Source organism: Anser anser (genome assembly GCF_964211835.1).
Source record: "Anser anser genome assembly, chromosome: 1".
Lineage (NCBI taxonomy): Eukaryota > Metazoa > Chordata > Aves > Anseriformes > Anatidae > Anser > Anser anser.
In genome coordinates this window covers 46136379-46158765 of record NC_139720.1, presented here as the reverse complement: position 1 = coordinate 46158765, position 22387 = coordinate 46136379, and the positions used below count along the sequence as shown (strand labels likewise).

General features: G+C 36.9%; 1 protein-coding gene across 1 annotated transcript in view; it reads left to right on the top strand.

Moving 5' to 3' along the window:
• SCYL2 (SCY1 like pseudokinase 2) overlaps positions 1 to 14678 on the top strand; it is a 38083-nt gene extending 23405 nt beyond the window's left edge. The window contains exons 10-18 of the mRNA XM_083820762.1: positions 1151 to 1273; positions 2393 to 2506; positions 2981 to 3113; positions 4943 to 5061; positions 5739 to 5839; positions 6520 to 6586; positions 6714 to 6803; positions 7992 to 8111; positions 8742 to 14678. Of these exons, the coding sequence (XP_083676888.1) occupies positions 1151 to 1273; positions 2393 to 2506; positions 2981 to 3113; positions 4943 to 5061; positions 5739 to 5839; positions 6520 to 6586; positions 6714 to 6803; positions 7992 to 8111; positions 8742 to 9395 (1521 nt within the window). The 3' untranslated portion in view covers positions 9396 to 14678. The remainder of the gene's footprint in view (positions 1 to 1150; positions 1274 to 2392; positions 2507 to 2980; positions 3114 to 4942; positions 5062 to 5738; positions 5840 to 6519; positions 6587 to 6713; positions 6804 to 7991; positions 8112 to 8741) is intronic.
• Positions 14679 to 22387: the final 7709 nt, after the last annotated feature.

The window sequence follows — 22387 nt, the reverse complement described above, 5'->3', positions numbered from 1 at the left end:
GTTTGAAGCAAATATATCTTGGGAGGCTACTGCATTTCAGTATGAAATTGTTATCCAGTGTTCACAGTGTCTTCATATGATGCAATTTATAGTATTACCATTGAATAATTAATTAAACTGTTTGTTCATATCACGCTCTTGGAGTTAGTGTGGAATAACTGGAGTGCTATAAATTAACATCCTAGTACACTTGTATTTTTACTTTCTGATGCTTCTGTTTATTTGACCTTCAAGCACTGATAGCTACATATTTTTAGACTTAAAAAATTGAAATCACTTTCTCCTGTGAAATACCTGGCTTTTTATTATGAACATAATATCACTTACCACAATTTATCCATGCACTACAACCCACTTTCTATAAGGAGCCTAGATATCAATGGGAAGTCAGTCAGCAGTAGGAGGTTGTCTCACCTATTTCAGATGGTTACCTTGAAATGAGTTGCAAAGCTCTCTGTATTGGAGACCAAGTCTGGATGAATAAGACTAGCAGCTAACTTTTGGATGGCTAAGCCTAAGCAAGATGAATCCCACTTTGTGAATGTGCCATTCTAGTTTTGCTTTTTAGTCAAACTAGATGTGAGTTTTTTCAGCTTTATTTTTTTTTCCATTTTATGACATACAATACCAACATGAAATGGAATAAAGCTATTTTATGTCCATGTGGTAGCTGTAATAATTCGTTTCACCTGTTCCCAGTTTTGATTTCAGATTCGCATGGAATGCGGCTTTTACAGGTGGAGTTGTGATTAGATGTGTTGAAGACAGCATTTGATCCATGTTTTTGGGGGTCTTTAGATTTTTCAGTAGTGATGTGTGTGAAGAATTTCTGTGGGTTGATTTTAACAAAAGACCATGTTGTAAATAGAAACAAGAACGCCCTCCTCAGTCATTATGGCTACTTATTTCAGAAATATAAGTCTAGAAGACATTTTGTTTGATTTGTATTTGCTGTTCTTAAAATGCAATAATATGTCAAAGTGTTTTTTGTTTTCCATGCCTTCAGGCAAGCAACATGGTAAGTGATACCATTTACTGAGTTACAAGAAAACTTCTGAACTTTTAATGATAGATGCAATATACTTTAAATTGTAAGTATACGTTTCTGGAGTTAAAACTTTTGGCTTCTGAACTGTCCTTCTTTTCATAGATCTTACTGATCTTCCTGCAAAAAATGGACTTGCTTCTAACCAAAACTCCACCCGATGAAATAAAGAACAGTGTTCTACCAATGGTTTATAGAGCCTTGGAAGCACCTTCAATTCAGATCCAGGTATAGCAATTGCCACCTTTATTTAAAACTGCCTGATTTCACAAGGAGTAACCACTTAACTGTTGTTCTAATGCTCTTATCCTGGATTCTAACTAAGGTACCGTAGCAAAAAGTAGGATGTACCTTTATGACACATTACCTGTGCTGCAGAAACCGTGCATGCATGCATGCTCTTACCAGTTAGTGATAGGTGCCTTACTCTGCGGTCCCACTGATATGAACATCTGTGTTGACAGTTAACGTGGAAGATCTGCTTTGCTGTAAAATCATGTTAGTACAACTAACTTCTGGTGACATTTCTACACATCTGTATTTTAATCTTTCTCTTTATGCTTTCTATACACTTCTAAGGTGTTTTTTGTTGTTTTTGAAAATGGAATTTTCCACTAGAAGTGGATTAACTTCCACTGGAATTAACTTCCATTTAGCCAAAGGTATTCAGGAGTGGGAGGGGGGAGATAAACACAATATTAATTAAAGAAGGACTTGGATAAACAGATGTGACTCTTACCCTTGCAAAGCCTTTGCAGTATTACGGAGAGAAGTTTTTGTTTCTACATACTTGGCTTGAGATTTATCTGCAGTAGCAGTTCAGTTATTCAGGTATTTACTTGCAACCTATACCTAATATTGCTGTCTCTCTTATTTTTTGAGATTGGGCTGAAATTGGGTAATTTCTTTCTTTGTTTCTTAAGTATGTTAAATATGCTCTTTTATAATTCAATCTGCTATCATATTGCTGCAGAGCATTATTGATAGTGCTCAAATTTGCTTGACATTTGTAGAGAAACGTTACATTTTGATGACCCTCGTAATATAAGTTGTGGTTCTTGTAAAGGTGCTTTGTGTAAATGCAAGATATTCTTGTTATCTACGTATTTTATTATAAATTTATGAATACTCTTTCAAATACATTTTCCAAGTTCTATCTGTGTGTCATTGTTTTATCATTCTGGATATTTTTAAGTCAGTCTGCATAGCTGAACATGATGAATATTTCCTTAAGAGGAAAGCTTGAGAAGACATTTTAAACTAACTTTGACCTTGAGTAATATTAGTACTAATTTTATAATAAACAGGCATCTTTCTCTTTAAACTTACGTGAAATATTTTTTATAGGAGCTTTGCCTAAACATAATTCCCACGTTTGCCAATTTAATAGATTACCCATCAATGAAAAATTCATTAATTCCAAGAATTAAAAATGCATGTTTGCAAACTTCTTCTCTTGCTGTAAGTATTCTAATAATTTTACCTATTTCTCAGTCCTCAGAAAATGTCGTTAGTGTTAATTACATTGTTTCTTTCTGCTGTTGTGTTTTCAAAGGAAAGCTCATCAATGTGCCCAAATTTCTTCTTTGATTTTTTTACTTTTTTTCAAAATAGTTTACTTTTTTGTTTACTTTAACAATTTTTAAAGTGTTGTTGGCAACTGCCAACTGTTGTTAACAATACTGTAACTATTGGTAAAGTGTGTTCCAGAGTATTATATGTTAACAGTGTTTCTCTTGTAGAAAAGCTAATTTTTTTGTGAGCAATATGCAATTGTATATTTTCCTTTCATAACACAAAAGTTTGCTTTAAATTGTCTTGAAATTTCAGATCTGAAGGTTGTAGGTTCAGAAATGCCTTTCTTCTGAGTTTTGTGTGTTCTTAGGCAAAATACAGTTAAGATTTTGTTTAAAATTTTGTTACCGTACTTCGTAGGTCCGGGTAAACTCACTAGTCTGCCTAGGAAAGATTTTGGAGTACTTAGATAAATGGTTTGTGCTTGATGATATTCTACCTTTTCTACAACAAATTCCATCCAAGGAACCTGCAGTGCTAATGGGAATTCTAGGTAATTAATATTTTCAACTTTCTCTTTTATTCTTTTGATGTTGTGAATTTCAGAGATTCTTTGTAATCATTGATGATCTTTACATAGCGTGTTGCTAAAAACATCTATTAAAAACTTTGTTTCTGTTTCTTAAGTATGTCTCAGTTCAGTTACTTTATGTATTGTTGGTACTTCTAGTATATCACTAGAGTATCACTAGTATATATATTTGTAGACTTCAAGGCCCAACGTAGTTCTGAGTGTTCTTTGCAGTTCTTAAGCTGTGACACTTTCATGGCCAACAGAGTGACAGAGCTTCTTTTCTTGAGAAGAGTAGATAATCTTTCCTTCTTCAGATGCTGAGCACCTTGCTGGAGCTTTTAAGGTGTAATTATTGGGTTTTCTTACCACTCTCGTGTGTCAGGTGCTATAAATCATTGTCTGTACAGATATATTGCTCTTCACTGCTGGTTTTGTTAGACTTATTTTGTTGGAGTTTTAAGCAAACGTACAGTGCCTTTGCACTGAAATGGAATGTAGTCTGGGTGAGGTTTCACAAAACAGCTAACAAAACCTGGCATGGCTTATTACTTCTAGAGGGGGAGACCTCACTCCCAGTTGTGCTTTTCTGGTACCGCTCTGGTGCTTGGCTAACTTAGGTTGTGTGATTTTAACAGCCTGAATGGGCTTGCAGAGACCAGTTGACCAGAGTCACTGCCAAGAAAGAGGTGACTGTGTGGCCAGGTGTGGAGGACAGTGACCATTTATCTTACTGTTAGCAAAGTGGTAGACAGAAGACCATTTGCAACAGTTGAATCATACAGACAGCAATCCTCGCTAAGCTGTAACATCACAGTAACAAATATGTGACGGCAAAACTATTTTAACATGCTCAAAATCAGCAAGAGGGCATCTATCTGTAGTAATTTTAGCTGCCCTCTCTTCCTTAATCCCTGATTCTTTGGCTTGCATTTGCTATCTAAGAATGAGGGAAAGCGTATCTTTTACCTCAGTTGTATTCTGGAATTCTACTTGGATACAGTGGATAAGCGAAACGCCGTTTGGAAATGATGGGTTGAAATCAATTCATTATACTAGGGTTCCCCTTTTTTTGGAATAATAATACTTTGCATCTTGTGTGTGGTATCCTCTTTAGCCAGCTAACCACTCTGTTCTAATACAAACCATAGCAGATGAAGCACTTTCTGTGCCAGTACGTTCAGTGTTTGCCACCAGAAATGAACTATTTAAGCACACAGGAATCCTCTCAGAAGCTGTATAGAACCGGTACGCTTAACGCTGTATCCCTTGTGCCTGTCACTGTTTCTTTTTCAGTGATTACACAACAAATAAAACATGTCCCATGATTTCTGATCCTATGTATAACACAGACCCAAACTTCTAGGTAAGAAGAGTCTTTGTAAAATGCAGTCACTGTTAGTTACAGCAGCATAATAATTACTCCTAGTCACTTGTCCTGCTAGGCAAGAACACTTCCTTAGTTAATGCAGGTTAGTTTCTTTTGGCAATTTGTCAGTTAGTGGTAACTCATTTGCTCATGATGATCTCTTCAAAGGTAGATATTCTTAGGTAATTGACCTGAACAATACATTGACTAGTAATACCAGGTTTCATAGCTGCCAAGTATTACTTTGGGTCTTCTCTTGTTCTGAATGTTAGCAAAACATCTTACTGTAATGTGTTTATATTGTGGATGAGTACTTGTTTCTTATTTTCAAAGAAACAATATGTACTCACTCGGGTGATCAATATACGGAGAGTGCAACTTGGAGTTTGTTCACTTTATTTTCTAAACTTAACAATTTTGCTATTTTGATATTGTATGTCAGGTATTTACAAATGCACATTTACTCATAAGAAATTGGGAATTACCAAAGAACAACTTGCAGGAAAAGTATTGCCGCATCTGATTCCTCTTAGTATTGAGAACAATCTTAATCTCAATCAGGTAGGAACAAAAATGTTCTGCATGCTTTTACTTGATAAATTTGCAGAGAATATATTTAAACTGTTGTCACAGGGAAAAAAAACATATTGCTGTTTGTCTCTCTTTTTTAAAGTAATACAAATGCTTCCAATATTACTGTATTTGCATGCTTAACTTTGTTATTTTCTCAGTGGAGATAACTGATCTAGTATAAAACTTCAAAGTGAATACTGTCACCTTCCAAATATCCTGAAAAAGCAGTTAACAACTAGCATAATTATAATTCAGATTAAAAGTTAAAGTGTAATCTTAATGTTTCTTCATTTAGTTTTGTATGTAAATGTTGCAGATAATATAAAAGTTTAGCAGTGTTCCTATGAAATAACTAAGAAATGGAATACCTAATAGGATTTTTCTGAGGGAGGGGAAACGTATCTGGTAGCATTCAACTGTGCTTTTTGTCTGAGTTATCTCACTTCTGTTTTTTTCAGTAGTATATTGTTTTCACTGTTTCAGTATACACTCCACTTGTAGTTGAGTATCTAACACAAGGTATTGAAACTGGGTTATAAATAATTTAAAAGCCTGTAGTTTATCTCACATCATATACTGTAAGTTTTATGAGATACTGCCTTTTAAGTTACACGTCTGAATTCTGTCACTGCAAAATCCAAACTTCTTGTATGTTTCTTTTACAGTTCAATTCTTTTATCTGTGTTATAAGAGATATGCTTAATAGATTGGAAGCAGAGCATAAAACAAAACTTGAGCAACTTCATGTCATGCAAGAGCAACAGAAGTAAGTGCATGTGTATTAAGTGCATGTGTATTAGAGATGAACTAAGTAAGCAGAAATTTCTTTTTTAGCAAATATGAGAAAACTAGCCATACCAATAAAAATCTAGGTAATTCTTAGTTCAGTGGTTGAGAATTACCTCAAATAAGCGCAATTGTTAGCAAAGATGTATTAGTCCTAGAATGATAGTGTTATTTTGATATAAGTGGTTTTATAAAGCAAAATCCTTTACCCTTATGTTGTTCAGTCACAGTTTATTATAGTTCATACTCAGCTCCACTAGTACAGTTCTGCCTTACATGTATATGCCAAGGATAGTTGCTTTTCTGTAGTTGTTGAGAACACAAGCCACACTGGAGAAACATAAACATAGTGGCAGTGGTAGAAGGCAGCAGTATTTGAATATTTTGAACTATTGAAGTTTCTGAGTCAAATTAACTTGAGCTATCCAAAGTCTGTGTCACCTCATTCAAAGGGAGGAACTAAAAACCACGTGAAACGATTGTTAGGAAACCTTTACAAATTAGAATATTATAATTTTCCAGTCTCTTGTAAGCATTCTAAATATGGCACTGCTGTTGTAGCACTTTTTATATGTTATTTAAATGCAGAAGAATTTTCTATGCTGCTGATTTAGTGTTGTGGATGTGACTGTAAAGCTATCTTTTTATGATATTGTATAGATCTTTGGATATAGCTAATCAAATGAATGTGTCCGAAGAGGCAAGATCTAGTAGTACAAGTAATCAGGTAAGAGTCAGTATTTCATTGCATTACTTAGATATAGAAATTTAAAATTTAAAATAAGTCAATATTTACATTATCTTAAATTGTAGCATTTCACATAACTTAATTTTGTTTGTTTGATCTTAAATAGATTGACAAGGTATTCAATAATACCGGAACGGACCTTCTAACTAGTGGACCTGACAGTAAAGACAATGAGTTATCATCAAAACAGAAAAAGGTATGGTTTTTTTTGTTGTTCTGGAATTCTCTTATATGTGTCTGTCTACTACAAGTTTGGTATGGTTGCATAAAATGAGTATGTGTAAATATTTACCATATTTAAAGCTTTAAAAGAAAAACTGTTCCTGTATTATACAGTGCAATGCCTACTCACATGTGAAAGTGTACTGAAAAATGTTCAAATCACATCCTTGAATTTCTGTGAAAGTCTTGCCTTAAAAATAGCTCTGCACAAAGTAGGCAAATTAGGATTATAAATTTTTCATCACTTTCTTCCTCCTTACAGATATTAGTAAAACTAAAGCTTCAGTAGATCAGGCAACTTTTTTTTATAAAATCACGAATGGAGATGAGGATCAAAAATAGATTTTCATGTAGTAACCAACACTAATTTCTAGTGCACAAATTCAAAGTTATGTGAAAAAGAACAGTCAATATGTTAAGGATTGTTAATGTTATGTTTAGGATATGTGAAATTATGGTTCGGTACAGGAAACAAAGAAAAAGCATGACATGACATAGCTTATGCTTGCAGTTAATACTCAATTATAAAATTATTTTCATGGCTATTAATTATTTAAATGCCTTCCTAGATTATATATGTTTTATCGTTTCTATTTCTAATTACCTGAAGCCTTTCCCTAATTTTAGGTGGAGGGGGAGTGTCCCTGTTTGAGCGGGGAGGTTGGACCAGATGACCTCTAAAGGTCCTTTCCAACCTCAACCATTCTGCGATTGTGTGATTTTTATGATTTTATCCCTCATTAAGAAGAGTTAAAATCCTGAAAGGTTTCCTAAGCAATCTTAAAATAAAATTCCCTTTCAATTCCACTGTTGGTTGTAGTTCTGTATCGAGTACCAGCAGATACTTAAATGAACTCAAAAACTGGGAAGACTTTATCTTATGCCCAATATTAAGAAGTCAAAGCTAAAATGATTTTGTTGTGATACCTTTTTATTTCAGATCTGCCCAGAATTTCTCATTATGGTGCTTTTAATATTGTATTTATTTAAGTACTTTTTAGCAATCTATAGTAAGAGATTTTGTGCTTATCCACTTTGTTTTATATAAGTAATATTTTCTGTTCTACCACATATTGTTGAATTGACAGTGCAATTTATAAAATAAAAATAACAATAAATAACCATACTGTCCAACTTAGTGTTAGTAATTTCCCTTTTCAAGGCATCACTTACACTTGAAGAGAAGCAAAAGTTAGCTAAAGAACAAGAACAGGCACAGAAACTGAAAAGCCAACCACCTCTTAAGCCACAAGCAACTGCAATAACACCTTCAGTGAAGCAGGTGAGATACAGCAAAGTATTGTACTGTTTCCATTGGAGCCGTGATGCTTTTTTCTTTCAACTACTGTATGTATTTAGCATTTTTGTCCTGTGAATCATCTTTGTTCCAACTGGTACTACAATGGTACAGTTGAGAAAAACTAAATTTTGACCTCCCTTCCATTTGTATCATTAGCAATATTTCCCACTTCTAAAATTGTAGCAGTTTCTAAAGGCATTGAAGACCATTGTTTAGGTATGGGAAAAGCATATAGGGGAAAGAAAAAAAAAAAAAGAAAAAAATTGCTCTGAAGGCTTTTTATTATCTAAATACACAAAGGTCTTGGAGTTAGGAATGGGGGGCTTGCAAGCAGATTGTGCTTGGTATATACCAAGTAGTACTTGATGTAAAGTCCTCGTTGTCAAAGAAAAACTGCAAAACAATTAGTTCCAAGTAGCAAAGAATGAAAATAACCTAATTCCACTTATATATAATTACATCTGATGCCCAATTCCATGCAATAAATTAGAGTTTCTGAAAAATGAATGCCACTTCCACGGGAGCAGTGATAACTACTGTTACTAGTGTGCATATACAGGAAAAGCATTTAACTACATTTTATATATTAACTACATTTTATATATTTTGCAGACAAAAGACTTGACAGATACACTGATAGATAATATGTCATCTCTGACTAGCCATTCCATCAACAAAGCTATAGTGGCATCTTCAAACAGCTTCTCGTCTGTCCCTTCTATGGGTGTTGGAATGGGATTTTCATCACCTGTTGACAGCACAAAGAGAAATGTAACAACAAATGGACTGAATACTACTATGGGTTTTCAGACTGCTGGATTCAGTATGGGAAGTGGTCCCACTACTCAGAATTTCTTCAGTGGTCCAAGTGCAACAGGAACAACCAAGATGAACATTGTACCAACTGCCAATATGCCAAATTACAGTCCTATGAGTGCTGCATCTGCAATCTCTCCACTGACACAACAAAACAGACCCCCAGATATGTCTGCTTTAGATAATCTTTTTGGTCCTCAAAAACCCAAAGTTAGCATGAAACAGTTGGCTCAACAGAAGTCAAACCAGTGGGTTAATCAGTTTGTACCCCCACAAGGGTCCCCAAGTGTGAGCAGTTCAGTCATGGGACCTCAGATGAACATGATAGGACAGCCTGGCTTTGGTATACAGGGTAATCCTTTCTTTGCTCCTCAGAACTTTGCACAACCAGCAAACACGATGACAAACAGCAGCTCAGCTAGCAATGACTTAAAAGATCTTTTTGGGTAAAATGTTTTGTTTTCTTCTTTCAAAGATTGATAAAATTTGAATCATGGGTAAGCTGATTAACATCTTTTTTTGATTAGTAAAAGCATGGCTTGGGGAAACTTTCCACCCACCAAAGTAGAATTCTGCACTGGAAAAAAGACTAATTCTTGCATTCACCTGGTAATGCAGTGGAATTGCGTAAGTGCACAGCCATCTTATGTACTAAAGATTCCCATCTTTTTACCCAACTTCAGAGCACTGAAGGTAGGATGCATGTATTGAATTGAAAAAGAAGGAGCTAAAATTTCAAATATATTTAGAAGTGTATTCAATCAACTCCTGGATTTATACAAAACTGTGTTTCTTAAACAGAAATGCTTAGGGGGTAATAACACTAGCAAATACAACTTAGTGCTATCCTGTCCTGTGGATCATTTTTTTTTGGTGTCTGCTAAATTCAACTCTTTTTTTGATAAGTTGTCACCTGAATTTCACACTAGCTGTCATTATGCGCTATTATGACAGTTTGCAGAAAGTACATTCTTATGTTACCTCAGAATGCTTTGTTAGCCATGCTATATAGTAATATCTCTAACTGATAACTGTGAAAGAGGCTAAGAAAGAATATTTTGCCTTTCTTCTCTGATGAGATGATTGATGAGGTAGTAAACTGCAAGATTGAGTGGTTATAAAATTTTGTCCAAGTTTGGAATAGAGGAAGAACTTTGCTCCAATTGACAACCTGTTTTACAATGTCAGATCCTTGTTACCAAACCCATAGCAAAAGCCACATACCACTTAAGTGGGATTTTAAAATGCGTGTGGTGACTTGGTCGTGTTTACTATACATTTCAGTGTTTTGGTTACCTTGATACTGCTTCTAACTGGTGTGAAGAAGAAGAATATGACTTATTATGGAACCTCCCAGAAAAAAAAGTCTGTAAAATTCAAGTGTTGACTGCCCCAGCTTCTTACAGTTGGTTTGGTTACACAGAAATATCTTGGATTAGTTGTTTTGGGCTCTGTTGGGAAGACGAGAAAGGGCTGCCTGGTAGAAGTTTCACATGGTTTTGTGAAAAAGCAGACTGCCATAAATTGCCTTGCCTAGAATAAACTATTATATTTTAATTTTGTTTTAATTTAAGTCCTTATGAAGGATAGATGACTATGAAGTGAGTTCTCAAATACAGATTTGTAAGCTCTAGAATATACGGTAAATACACAGGTATTTCAGATCCCTTTTATTGTATTATTCCAAATTTAATAAAGTTCTCCAGAAAATGAAGCAGTAGTTTCTTCTACTTCCCAGAAGGCTGATGTTCAGCTTGCCCATGATAGAATCTCTGCTCTGTCAGATACTACTGTTGGGTTTTAATTTCTTCTTTCCTAGGAATTTCAGGAACTTTCTTATGTAATATTTCGGAGACCCTAGCTGGCTATTTTGAGAAGGAAAGAACTAGTTACCTTTTTTTATGGAAAGCCTACATGCTTTATTTTTCAAAGCCTTTCACTGAAGAAATCGTTCTTTCATTTGCTGCTTAAGAAACCAAAGGGCCTTATGCTGTAAATGTGACTTGTATTTTGGTATATTTCCACAGTTCTAAGCGGTAATAGCATTAAGCATATTTCTTAAAGAATTGTTTATGTATTATAGCTGCTGCCTTAGTCCTATTATTTTAAAATACCTGGGACCAGTGAAATTGTGGTTTAGAAAACAATGCCTAACACATTGTGATGCTTATGTGCTGTTAATATTCATGGTAAACATCTAGGTTATGTTAAAATATCTGTGTAAACTTAACTACGATACTAGAACTGTTAAACTATTTAAGTTCATTTACAGTCACTAGTACTCTATACTCTCAATCACACTAATGTCTTCTTTTATGTCAACTTTAGAAAGCTACATTTTCATAGGGTATCTTAAGGCAACACTTTGAAGAATTACTTGAATCTGTATTCCTCTAAATTATTGAGAAAATAAGGTTATATCAAAAATAACATCTCTCTGGACTCTACAATATATTACATTAACATATCTATGGTAAAGGCAGTCTTACACATCAGTGTCGTGACTTGGGTTTTCAGTACCTGATCCTTCTTTTGTGAGAAGCTTTCAGAACTGGATTTAGGTTTAAGTTATGGAGGGAAAGTAGCTATGGAGGGAAAGTTAACTGAAAAAATTTGATCAGATTGTGATAAAATTTTGTATACTAGACTCCTAAACTCCGGGGTTTGGGGCATGTACTTTTGGCATGGGCTGCTGGAGAATATAAAGTATTTTGTAAGAAAGCCAAAAAAATGTGCAAGTTAAAAGTAAGAGAAATTCTTCCATGCAGTGCTAATGTGTTGGAATAATATTTTTATCTTGCTCAAGTAATATGAAATGTTTTCTATTTTGTATTTCAAACATAATTTTGATTTCTGTCACAATTTTCAGAATGATCAGAGTAGAAGAATAGCTACAAAAAAAAACTGAAAAGGGAGCTTATGAAAACAATAGCAGTTTTTCTTTTCAGTTATTTAAAAATACAAAAGGAAAAGTAATTTCAGTTAAAATCAGAGGGTTGCATCCCTCTTCCATGCAGGTACTTCCTATTTAGTGTGTCAGGAAGCTATATATTTGTGAACTTCTCCAATTATTTCTGCTTAACTTAGAGAGAAGAGCAGTTGCAAGAAGTAAGTCACCAAGGCCGTATGCCACTTAGTGCCTGCTACAATAGCTTTTCTCTAGGAAGGCTTGTCCAGATCATCTTTCCCCTTGCATGTCATCATTCTGTGGCTCTGAAGCTGAAAGACTCATGTTGTGGCCAAAGTGAACACCTCTGTCTGAAAGCAACAGCCGTACTTCAGATCCAGTTCATTGTTTGGGTAAGAGTAGGAGGAAGGGACTATGTTATAAATTGTGGGCCTTCCAGGGGCCTTCTATTTCTGGACTTGGATGGAAAGCAGTTACATCTAGTTTGGCCTGAAGTAGAGGGGACTATCTAACCTTATTTTTTTTAAAAAGAAGTTTGAAATGGTATATGATGAAGAAATTGCAAATTGTGTTACAGAAATAGTAAGCTGATATAAAATGCATATTTATTATAATGCTTTGACAAATTTAAGTTACATAAAATTTCAGCACTGTATATTCAACCTAATTTAAAGGAATAATAATATATGGAAACGTGGCAGGTTATATCATCATACTACAGCCCTTCACCCTGCACATCCACTGTGCATGCCCAGCTCACCTGGTTCACTTTCTGCTCATTTGTAAAAGAGGAGCAAAGAGGAGAGGGGAGTAAGTTCCTGTTCTTTAATTGATTTATCTATTTACTACAAAAGGAGAAATGCAAAGAGAAGAAGTGGAAATATCTGCACATTTTAAGCATAAGCATTAATGGTGCTTTGGCTGTTCTGTTGTATGCTAAATGAATACTCTTGTACCAAGCAAGACAGTCTTTTCCGTATTAGAATTGTTAGCTCACTGTTTTTGTATTTTTTTTTTTTTTAAGTTTAAAAGTCTCTGAAGCATTCTATGAAAACCCAGTCTTAGAAAACTAATCCTGTAGATGCAAAGATTGTACTAAAGAGGCTTCAAAAACCTGTTCTGCTGGGGCTGTTGGAGAGGAACCTTGAAACTATTGACTTAACTGAGTAGCTTAAAAGCCTGTAGGCCTGCCTTTCTCAAGAGGAGAGAAATGGGAGTGAAATGCTATGAGTGTCGTTTCAAGGATGGAGGAAGGAGCAGGTTTTCTGTTTCTTTTCGTACAAATGGTATGGATCAGGCAGAAAACAGCCTGTGGAACCTGCATATGTAAAGAGGACAGCAGTACCAGTCTTTTGAAAGGTAATGGAGTCCACCAACTATCTGGGAGACGAAGAGAAATTTTACTGGGAACATGGGTAGAGTGTCCTAGTTTGTTTTAATGAAGATTGTATGTCTGCCTCTCTCAGTAGTGATGTGAATTAGAAATGGCTTAGGGAAGTTGTGTCCTTAGAGGTCTACCCAGATGTTGAGTACTCCCAAGTAGAATGCTGAATTTTTGAATGCATGGGTGCGCAATGTTTCGAGCCTTATTATTTAAAACATTTCTTTCCTGTAAAGCTTTGTTAGCAATATCTCTTTCAGATTGATTTGGAACTTCCAGAAATATCCCAGTGGCCTCCTAAAGTTAGAAAAAATTCTTTTTTTACTGTAATCCCTGTTGTGTATATGTCTGTAGGTAGGTAGGTGTGTATTTGGACTGCAGGATTACAGATTTTGAAGCTCTATTGCACCGTGAGAGCAAAGATTAAATGAGAAGTTAGATTTAAATCAAATCCCACAAGACTTCCATACAGGCAAGCAATTATATGATACTTCTGTTAAGTATTATAAATTCATATTGTTTAGTCCACTTACATCTACATGACTTGAGCAAAAGAGTATGGTTTTTAAAAGGTAAGTTTATGAAAACTGGGTCTCTCATTATAGACGAAATTTTTGGACTCTGCAGTGGTTTTTGTTTTTTGAGTTTTTTATGGGGGGGAGTGATATGACTAATTTGTGCCATTTCCAATTAAAGAAATGTAGGGAAGGGGAATACAGAAATATCCTGTTGTATATGTGACCCTTTTTTGTTCTTTGTTAAGAGAAATGCTGCATTTTATATACTCATTGTGAACTTTTATTCTGAAATAGCTGTGAGGAAAACTATCTGGAGAATTTCAGATGATTTAGCTGATTTTCAAGTGAGGTCCTGCTTCGTACCCATCTTTCCACTAGGTTTTGACTGCTGTACAAGGAAAGTACACAGGGCAGTAAAACCTGGGATTCATACACCAAATCCTCTTGCCTTCCAGGCCTCACACCTGTATCAACTGAACATATAAGCAAGCCCCTGAAGTTGTATTGTCTTTAAGTTCTCTGAAACAGTTCTAACTGCTGTACAGATTTCTGATATGAAGTTGTAAATCAAAATGTGTTATAGTGAACTCAGGCCTTGTGCAAAATATTTAATATTTGTTTTTGTCTAATTGTACAGTCTCTGTACTAGTGGCAATTCTATGTTTTGATTGTAAAACATGAAAATTCTCATGTATAAAGTGGTGTTACTGTAGTGTCAGCTGTGATTCATAATTAGAACTGTCATAGCATGGCATTAGTGTATCTCCAACTTAATGGACAGCTCTTCAGAAACAAATTTATTCTTGTATCAACTTTTAAATAAGTTACTTAAAAAAAATGTAAAAGGTACAGTGACAGTTTTGAGAAATTCATATCACTTTGTACTGTGAATGAGGTTGCCTATAGAAATAAAAGAACTTTTCATATTTTGGTGTTGGATGATTATTTTCAATTTCTATAAAATAATAACTTGTGTGGAAAACTTTCACTTTATATTTTGTTTGAAACATAGTTTATACAATGTAATTTTGAGTTTATTTCTTATCATGGTTGCTGTCCACAAGTGGTTGCCTTGAAATGTGATCATATATTTCCTGTACAAAAGAATGAAAGTTGTTAGGAAAAACTGACAGGCTAGATATCTCTAAAGTTAGCCTTTACTTCTGAAAATACACTAAGCCCATGCCCAAATCCGGGGTTTTGATGCTACATAGTGATCTCAATTTGTGTTTTCATCGCTTATTTCCCAGAAACCAGCCCTTGCTCTGAACCTGGCTTTCAGGATATGCTGCTTTGTCAGGCTCACAAGTTTGCCAGTGCTTTGAAGGAAGCCAGTGTTCAGTTCTGTGTATGGCATAAATTGATCAAGTATGAGACATCTAAGATCAGATGCTTAGAAGCATCATCCTTGGCTGGAGCTGATACGAGAGAGAAGAGTAAAGGAAGAAAGGTGTGGATCAGGTAGAAGTTGAAAGGTAGCAAGTAGCTCCAATTCCCTCTTCGTGTTTTTTTGCTGTGGATGACAGCATCCCCATTCCTACCCTGTCTGTATCTCTTAAGGGAGGACAGCCTTCCCATATGCCAGCTTTCGGTCCATGGTAGTAGATGAGAGAGTAAGGTTTCAGTACAGTAGTGATGTACTTGATGGTACCCTGCAATGAAAACCATGGTCCTGATCTCAAACTTGAGAGTCCTTGACATGCTAACGTTCTCTTTGTCCACTCTGTTTCTGGGTCTGGGCATTGGTGGGGTTCATAACTATTGCCTTTTTCTTGAACAGGAAAGTCTTAAGTGCTGAAATCCAGTTGTTCTGGGTTGGTTTGCAGTGGCTTAGAATTCATAATTTCATACTTTCATGAATGCACTGATGACTTCAAACAGGAAAAGATGGAAAACTTTGCAGTTTATTGCTCCTTGTGTCAAATACTTTGATACTGGGAGCTAATTATGTCTCCATCCCTTTATTTGATATCTCTAGTTCCTCCTTTGATGTATGTGGTACACCAGAGCTTTAAGATTATAAACACTGATTTAAAATTGATTAGAGCTGTGTTGCTCTGTCAAGTTTGCAGTCATGAGGAGTGCAGCTCCGTAGGTGTAGGAAATGAGCTGTTTGTCAGGAGTTATGCAAAAAGACATGGTTCGCTTGGTGTTCTTTTGCTATTGCTAGTGGAAATGTACACTTCTGATCTGGATCTCTGAAGCTCACTGTGCTCACATCACCAGCTGGAGACCACTGCAGTTGCTTGGTAGATTGGAAGGCTGGCTCTTGGTGTGACAAGGGGGATTCCAGTCTGTTTTGTAAAAACATTCCCCCCAAAGCAATACAGTTTGCAATTCAGAATTAAAATCCTACCTGTGCACAAACCAAGAGCAGCTAAGTAAATACTAGTTATTTGATAGTTTTCAAATAATTTACAGTGTACTTTAAACATCAATTTAAGATTTAACAGTAGAGATCTTTAAAAAAAAAAAAAACAAAACACTTTTATTTCCTCCTGCATATGACATGTGCCTTTGAGCTATGTTGTTATGGTTCTAATACAGTTTTTTACCGCAAAGTAAGCCAGTTGTGGATGTGGAGCAACTTGAAAATTAGAAATGGTAGAGATTTATGTCCTGCCTGTATCTACTTACCAATTCTTGAAGGTTTTTGTTCTGGCCTTTTTACTTGTGCATTAATCATTGTTTTGCCTTTTGAGTGGAATTTCTCACAGTGCATCTTTTGCAGAACATTCAAAAGACTTTTTTACACTGTTCTGCAATAATTAAGGATAATCAAAGGAGAAACTCCATTCAAAACTCCTCACAGCATCAATAAAAGCATTATCGTTGGCCTGAACACAGTGCTTTGGAGATGGAAGCTGCTTGTGTCAGTTACTACACAAGCTGGGGTTGTTGTATATGTTTGCTTCATGCTAGTGTAAGTCTCTATAAGAGTAAACCAGGTAAAACTTTGGAGTTTTTGGAGAGTTTGCTTTCCATTGGGTGTCTTAAGAACTCAAAAAATACAAATAAATAAAAATAGAAAATAAACTTCTGCCTCTGTCATGCTGATAAAATAGATGCTTACCTACATCACCAAAGCTGTAAGTGCTTCGCTGAAGTCACAGAAATAACCTCAAGTTCAAATAGTTTCTACAGCATTTTTGGCTATCAGATACGTCTATAATTAGAGCAACAAACTTTTGTCTAAACAATCTGTCCTAGCACACCATCAGATAAATTTGGGGGAGATTTGCTAAAAAATAGTTTTGTCTTAGAACAATTATATATTACTAAATCAGGTCAAGAAGATCAGGAAAAATAAAATGACTATGTATTTTGATTACCTGTGTGTTCCAGACTGCTGAAATTGCTGGGTCCAAGAAAATAACTGATGTATTTATAAAATACTCTTTGTTAAATGTCCTTTTTTAAATTCTTCACTTTAATATAATTCTTCTTTAGATCATTATTTCAAGCTAATATAGCATTTAAATTGATGTGATGAGTTTCTGATTTTGATCAACTGTGTTTCTTTATAATTAGTATCTGGTTTGGGTATTTTTGTATTCGACAGGTTTGGTTTTCAACAACATTTAAAGGGGGAGAATGTTTTCATTAGCTTCTCTTATGCTGTTTTCTTTTAAAGAGTTCAGCTTTGGGATTAGAGGAACACAATGAACTACATGACAATTTGGTGAATCAGCTCAGTAACAGCCTGTATTTGCCATAGGTAATGTTTAATAGAGCGTATGCATGTGCTGACTGGCATAGATAACCTGTTGAACATGGTGAGAAGACAATTCCAAAGACTATGCATCTCTAGAAAGCTATTTCCTCAGTGAGAGTGAAAGGAAAACCAGACGTTTTTGAGGTTTTCAGTAATTTATAGGTAAATGCTTTCTAAAAACATCAAAGCAGTTCCTTGCTGATAATGACAGGCTTTAACAAGCTGTAGTTCTTAACTTTCCAATCGTTCTGTAAAATATAATAAAACTGCCATAAGGTGTCACTATAACCTAAGTAACTTTCAAATAAATTGCAGCATCACACACACATTCTGATCCAGCTACAAGTTATTTTTGCTTTATGAAAGTAAAAAAAAAAAAAGCCTTTTTTATAGTAGTTTATTTTTATGTATGCACAGAAATAGAATAGTTATTGTGGTTGTTTTATCTTGTCACCCTTTCTTAACATTTAGACCTGTTCACTTTTGGGAGAGCAGTAAAGACTTTCCAAAGTTAGCCACATTTAGCTGACTACATTTTGCATAGTGGTAACTGGCTCTATGTCTGTAACGTTTAATTTATTTTTTAGCCTTAGGGAGGGCTTCTATTGAAGTTCATGCTAAACATATTTACTTGTATGAAAGTGAAAATTAAAAAAAGGTTTTCTAGCATTAAGTATATCTGCAGAAATGAGTTCAAATTTTGTGCCTTTTAAAATTATATAGAAGCTCTGTCCTTTACCTGATACCTTCCACACAGAAATGCTTTAAACTCACCCCTCTCCCCCCCCACCTACTGTGTAAGGTGTAAGAAATTACTGCTCATTTAGCAGTTTTCAGTAAGGGAAACTATAAATAAGACTTTCTGTTTGTTGTTATTTGCTGCTAGCATGCCAGCAGTCTCTTTTTATTTCTCAGCTAACTGTGATAAAACGTTTTTGGTATCAGCTACCTGATCAGGAAGCAAAAACAAGAAACTGAAGATGACTTTTTAACCCTTTGAAATTAATGCAATTTTTTCCCATAGACATCAGGGAAATAAACACGTCATCTGAACATCTGATTTGGGCTGACTCAACACAAAGTGATTTCAATCATTTATGCCAAATCCTTGTATAAGATGGGATTGCAGGTCACCCCATTTATCTTTGATATCAGATGCTGTAGACCACGAAGGCTGAACTCCTACAGTGCCCTTCTTTTGTGTAATGTTACAGTGACTCTTAGGGATGCCAACAGAAATAGGGTCTCCAGTTCACCAGGCAATGTGGAGAAATACACAGGGACATATGCTTTCACCCAAGAGTTTCAAGTTTGAGAAGAAGTTCTTGTCCTTTGAGTGGAGTTTTGCATGTGCAAAGTGCTGGAAGAAACTCTGCTGAGAAGGTAATAGGATCATGGAAACACACCTGCAAACCCTGATCTTAACCTCTGAATCCCAAGCTCGTACCCTGATGTGTCCTGATAATCTTATGGTTCCAGGGAGCATGGAGCTGCCGCAGGCTCCAGAAATTAGATGTTGTGACAAGGTTTGTGATTTGAAGCGTTATCACTTAGGTTAGCTTTCAGACTCTGAGGGGTTGAGACTTGGCCACATGATGAAAGAAATGATCTTCGCTCACACTTACCTATTACACAGCCACTGTATAATACATGACAACATGTCTGAATGTGTTCTCTTTTTTGGTTTTATTTACTGTGCCTATAGTTGTGATTTGCGTTGGAAATACGGCTGAAAGAGACTCTCATATAAAATTCAGTTGGTGTTTTTTTTTGAGAATAATGGGCTTCAGGAGAAAGCTCAGGCTGCTGCAGTTTCCTCCGCTGAAGAAGCTGACCATCAGCAAGAGTCACAAGAGCATTTTTGTTCCTTGTGGTTGGTGCCCTGGTCTCTGGAGAAGTGCAAAATTGCAACTCCTGTCTCTCAGCACGAGATTGTTATTTATCTTGTTTAATGCTCTGCCTCCTGAGGTGAATTGACAATTTCAGCTTTGAATGCCTTTAATTCTCCCTGAAACTTCAGAAGCGAGGAATACAAAATAAATTCATTTAGAGAAGAGCTCTCATGCTTTCTAAACTTCATCTTGTGATTTCTTGGGGCCCCGACTGTGATTTTTAGCTTTGTGTCCTACCAATACATAGCACACTTGATCATTCTGTCTCATCCTCCATGTCTCCTCATAACTTTTGAACCAATTTCAACGCTTTTTACAGGAGTAGAAATTTTCTAGATCCTAAGTTGCTACATTTTATAAAAAGTAAGCATCAGGATTGCGCACACTTGAAAAAATACCAAAAAATCTGTGAGACAGATTTTACAAAGTTGACCATGCCCTGTGAAGTGAGGGTGTTGTATGCTAATTTAGCAGAGACACTAAAAATTTGAATCGACTTTCCTAGGGTCTTATGGTCATGGCAAGAGTGACTATGATGATTAAATATTTGTAAAGAGCTCAAGTTTTTCTGTTTTACAAGCACTAGTAGAAGTGGCTGCCTGCAAGGTTATGTCAGGGGCCATAGCAAACAGAATCATGCTGTTTAAAAGGTGCCTGCATGTGAAACATGTACGCTGTTCAACCTGCATTGAAACCAGTAACAAAATTCTCCCCTTAAATATGGCAGGCTTTGCCCCAAACATTTTGAGGACTTAACAGCAGGAGTAGCATAACGATGGCTTTTCTAGGCTTTTCAACTAAAGAAATAACTAACAAAGTAGATAGCCTCCAGGTGTACATTTCCTTACACATGTACAGATTATTCTTACAGCTGAGAGTTATCTTTATTGATAGCTCAGGTGCTTTCATGCCTTGCATTCTTGAGGGGATGCTGCCATCCTGAATATTCCACATGTCTTCAGTTATAGCTAGAACAGCGGATCTCCTGTGTGTGTATTTGATCACTGTCCAAGTTTTCTTACAACTCATTTTATTCTTGAGCATCCAAGGTAATGATAGCATGTGAGCCCTCAGCGGCAGCTGTCTGCATGCTGGTTTTATGTCCATATTGTCTTGAAAATACAGCTTTAATACAGCCTTACTAGAGGCCTTTGGGAATATGAGTCTCTAGTTTCAGCTATAACTACAAGTTCTGGGAGCCAGGCGTGGTTTTAATTTTGCAAAATATTTCTCTGCAAGTGCAAAAGAAAATTAAGGTATAGGGTTAAATCAGGAAAAAAAAAAAATTAGTTGTAATGACAGCTAGGGCCAGCAGGGCTATCACATTAGGTGTTGTAAAGGAAGACAAGAGAGTTCCTCAGCTGACACTCCGAAACACACACAGGGGTTAGTCTCGAGGGGTTGCCGTCACCTCATCCAGCAGCAGCTGCTTGGGGTCAGGGCGTTCTGCCACCTGGTGAGCCTGGGGAGGGGGAAGTGGAGAAGCAGCACTGCTCCTGTCTAGCAGCTTCCCTGCAGAAAAGCAGGAGTTAGCAACACCCTTTCTTTAACTCCTGGGAGAAAGGTCAGGAAATTTCAAAAGGGGCCACTGCTGTGGCACAGCAGAACTGCAGGTAGTGGAAGGATTTCAAGGTGTAAAGAGGGGGCAGAGGTGAAAATCGCTGTGAGAAACGGACAGTTGTGCTAGCGGTGAGGTGAGTGACATCGCCAATGAGAGCATCAACAGCACTGAGGGGAACGTACCAAGCCAGGTACCACCTAGGACGTATCCCCAGGGGAGATGCTTGATGGGTTCCCAACTGCATGAAGGATGGACTTAAACTTTCACACTAAGGGCAACTACTGTATGCGTAGGAAAGTGAACAAAGCATTAAGTTTTGAGCACAGAGCCTTTAGGGTGTATGCTCTGCGCTCCTTTCATTTGAAGCAGAACCAGAAGACACAGGAGAGCAAATTAAAAGCTTCCACTCTACAGCTGCTGGGAGAGATGGATTTTGAACCCCATTTTCCAAGCTGAGCCCCCAGTCTTTCAAGGCAAATTCCTTGCACTTGAATTTGCACCCTTTCCAGTCTGGAGCTGGGTTCCTACATGGCTGTGGGTGTCCAGCTGCCCCATGCTGTCCCAAATGTCAGCAAATAGACATTTGCTGAAATGCAAGACAATTTCATTGCAGGCTTCTGCATGTGTATATCCCTACAAATATTCGTACCTCGGCTGTTTGGCGATTACCCTGCCAGTATTGTTTTCTGGGTGCCTTTTGAAAACTGGAGACCCAGTTTTGCTGTGTGTGGGGGGTTATGTTGGGCCTCTGCTCCCTCCCACAGCGGTGACCTTGCTGCTCTGTCATTGTGTCCTGATGGGCCGGGGTGTGCTGTGGCCAGGGTCTGGAGTGAGAAAACAGGAGGAATTCGGCTGTGGCGATGGCCAGGCTCAAGCCTGAACAGTGTGAAGAGGAGGAGGAGGTGCAGCTGCTGAGCATGGGTTGTTGTGCTGCCATGCTGCAGGGGGGCTCTAAGGCACACGGGTGGGCAGTGCTGGGAGATCGCCTTGTGGCCCTCACCTCTGCTGTGGGTGGGCTGCCTGCAAGGTTCAGTGTGGGTCACCTGTGCTGAACCTGAGCTTTCCAATGCTGCTGTACAGCACATGAATTATTCAAAAGGGAGAAAGAAACCATAACCAGTTCTGCAGCAAAAAGTTCTCCTCTCCTCCTCTCCTCTCCTCTCCTCTCCTCTCCTCTCCTCTCCTCTCCTCTCCTCTCCTCTCCTCTCCTCTCCTCTCCTCTCCTCTCCTCTCCTCTCCTCTCCTCTCCTCTCCTCTCCTCTCCTCTCCTCTCCTCTCCTCTCCTCTCCTCTCCTCTCCTCTCCTCTCCTCTCCTTTCCATTTATACTTGGAATAAAGGATTTCAGTGCATGCCTTGCTCTTTTCTTTGCTCTCCCAACCATGAGGAAGTGTTTTTCCTGATATTTCCTTACAGTGGAGCTGGGATGATCCAGACATTTGGTATTTGTACTAAATACCAACGTCTTT